This window comes from Acanthisitta chloris, unplaced genomic scaffold (assembly GCF_000695815.1).
Source record: "Acanthisitta chloris isolate BGI_N310 unplaced genomic scaffold, ASM69581v1 scaffold36609, whole genome shotgun sequence".
Classification (NCBI taxonomy): Eukaryota; Metazoa; Chordata; class Aves; order Passeriformes; family Acanthisittidae; genus Acanthisitta; species Acanthisitta chloris.
Window position 1 is genome coordinate 6534 of NW_008690370.1, and position 1550 is coordinate 8083.

General features: G+C 48.2%; 1 protein-coding gene across 1 annotated transcript; it reads right to left on the reverse strand.

Moving 5' to 3' along the window:
- Window positions 1-806: 806 nt before the first annotated feature.
- GPR75 (G protein-coupled receptor 75) lies at window positions 807-1526 on the reverse strand (the record flags this gene model as incomplete). Its single annotated transcript, XM_009081786.1, has 1 exon — window positions 807-1526. A coding segment is annotated over one exon (720 nt), but the record flags the coding sequence as incomplete, so codon positions are not given.
- Window positions 1527-1550: the final 24 nt, after the last annotated feature.

Genomic DNA, 1550 nt, shown 5'->3' on the forward strand with positions numbered 1-1550 from the left:
TACATTATAGCAATGATCCTTAAAATAAATGTGCAGCAGATATTGGTATATATTGCAGAGGTTCATTCCAGTGCCACACTTCCCAAAAGTCCTTCCCCTACAACAATCTAACACTGACTGAACTACGTCTTGTCCCACTTGGAGAAGCCAAGACTGAAATCCTGAACTTCATTTAAGTTCATGGAAATTCTCCCATTCCCTCAACAGAACCAGGATTTCACCCCAGAAATGGAAAGGACTTTTGTTTTACTGAAAAATACTACAGGTTCTTCCAACCTTCTAAAATGGGAAGAGTTTAAACTCAAGTAACACTAAGCATCCTCCCAATTATTTCTTCTTGAAAACACAAGACATTTATAATACTTTGCCTTATAATAGAATCAAAAAATGGTTTGGGTTGGAAGAGACCTTAAAGACCATCTTGTTTCAACCCCCTGGATGGGCAGGGACACCTTCCACAAGACAAGGTTGCTCGAAACCTCATCCAACCTGGCCTTGTGACATAATGAATCACATAGTTATGGTGGGTTTTAACCTATCCAGCAGTAAAATTTATTAACAAAACCACCCTCATGTAACAATTCCAAACAGGAAGCTAAAGTATCCCCTTTTTGACTTGCCACAGAAATCCCAGTGTCACAGAAGTGATACCACAGCATTCCTTTGAATGCAAACGGCTGGATAACAACAGGAATGGCATTTTTATTAACTGGCAGCAGTACCACATCATTGACTTTGGAATAATAATTTCCAAATCCAAGGAAGGAGACCCTCTGGCATAGCTAGGTGAGAACCCTTCACCAAGGCTACACTGAGGGCACTGGTATGTGCCTTGCCGAAGTGCTATCGCAGTCCCTCCCCACACCATTGGTGTGATAGTATGTGGCCACGTAAGGTTTGGCCAGCCCGAAGGTGGAGTTGACTGGCTGCAGGCTGTTTGGGGTGCTCACTTCCTGGGAAGGGCTGCTGTTGTAGACACTGTAGTAGGGCTCAATCCGGGTGTTCATGGGAGTTGAGCTGCTCTGTCCGTAGTGCTGGTGCCCCACGGAAGCCTTGGGGCTCAGCACGCTGTCCTTGGAGCGACTAGGACCACAGGCCTGGTCCAAGCTCTTTTTTTGAGGCTTTGGAGACAACATGTATGCCGAATTGGTCTCGTGGTGGGATGACTTGTTCCTGTTGACTTCCAGGCTCCCCTTGCCCATGGCCCGAAGCCTTGTCTTCTGCTTGCAGCAGAAAAAGACAAGAGCTACATACTGCAGGCACCAGAGGACACGTCTCCGCAGCCCCGCGCTGTTCCGGGAGTATATAAAAGGATTTAACCCAGATTTGAAAAAAATGAGGGTAAACCCACACAGCTCAAACTGGTAGAGAACAAAGCCACCGCTACTGGAGAGCACGTCCTGCACCAAGGAGATGCCCAGGGGCAGGCAGCAAACCAAGACGGAGAGCACGATGACAACGCACGTCACCACCGCCCTGGAGTCTTTGGCCGTGGACAGGTTGGTGGCCGACGCCAGCTGGAGCCACCTGGGGTGCTTGGCGCGGCCGTG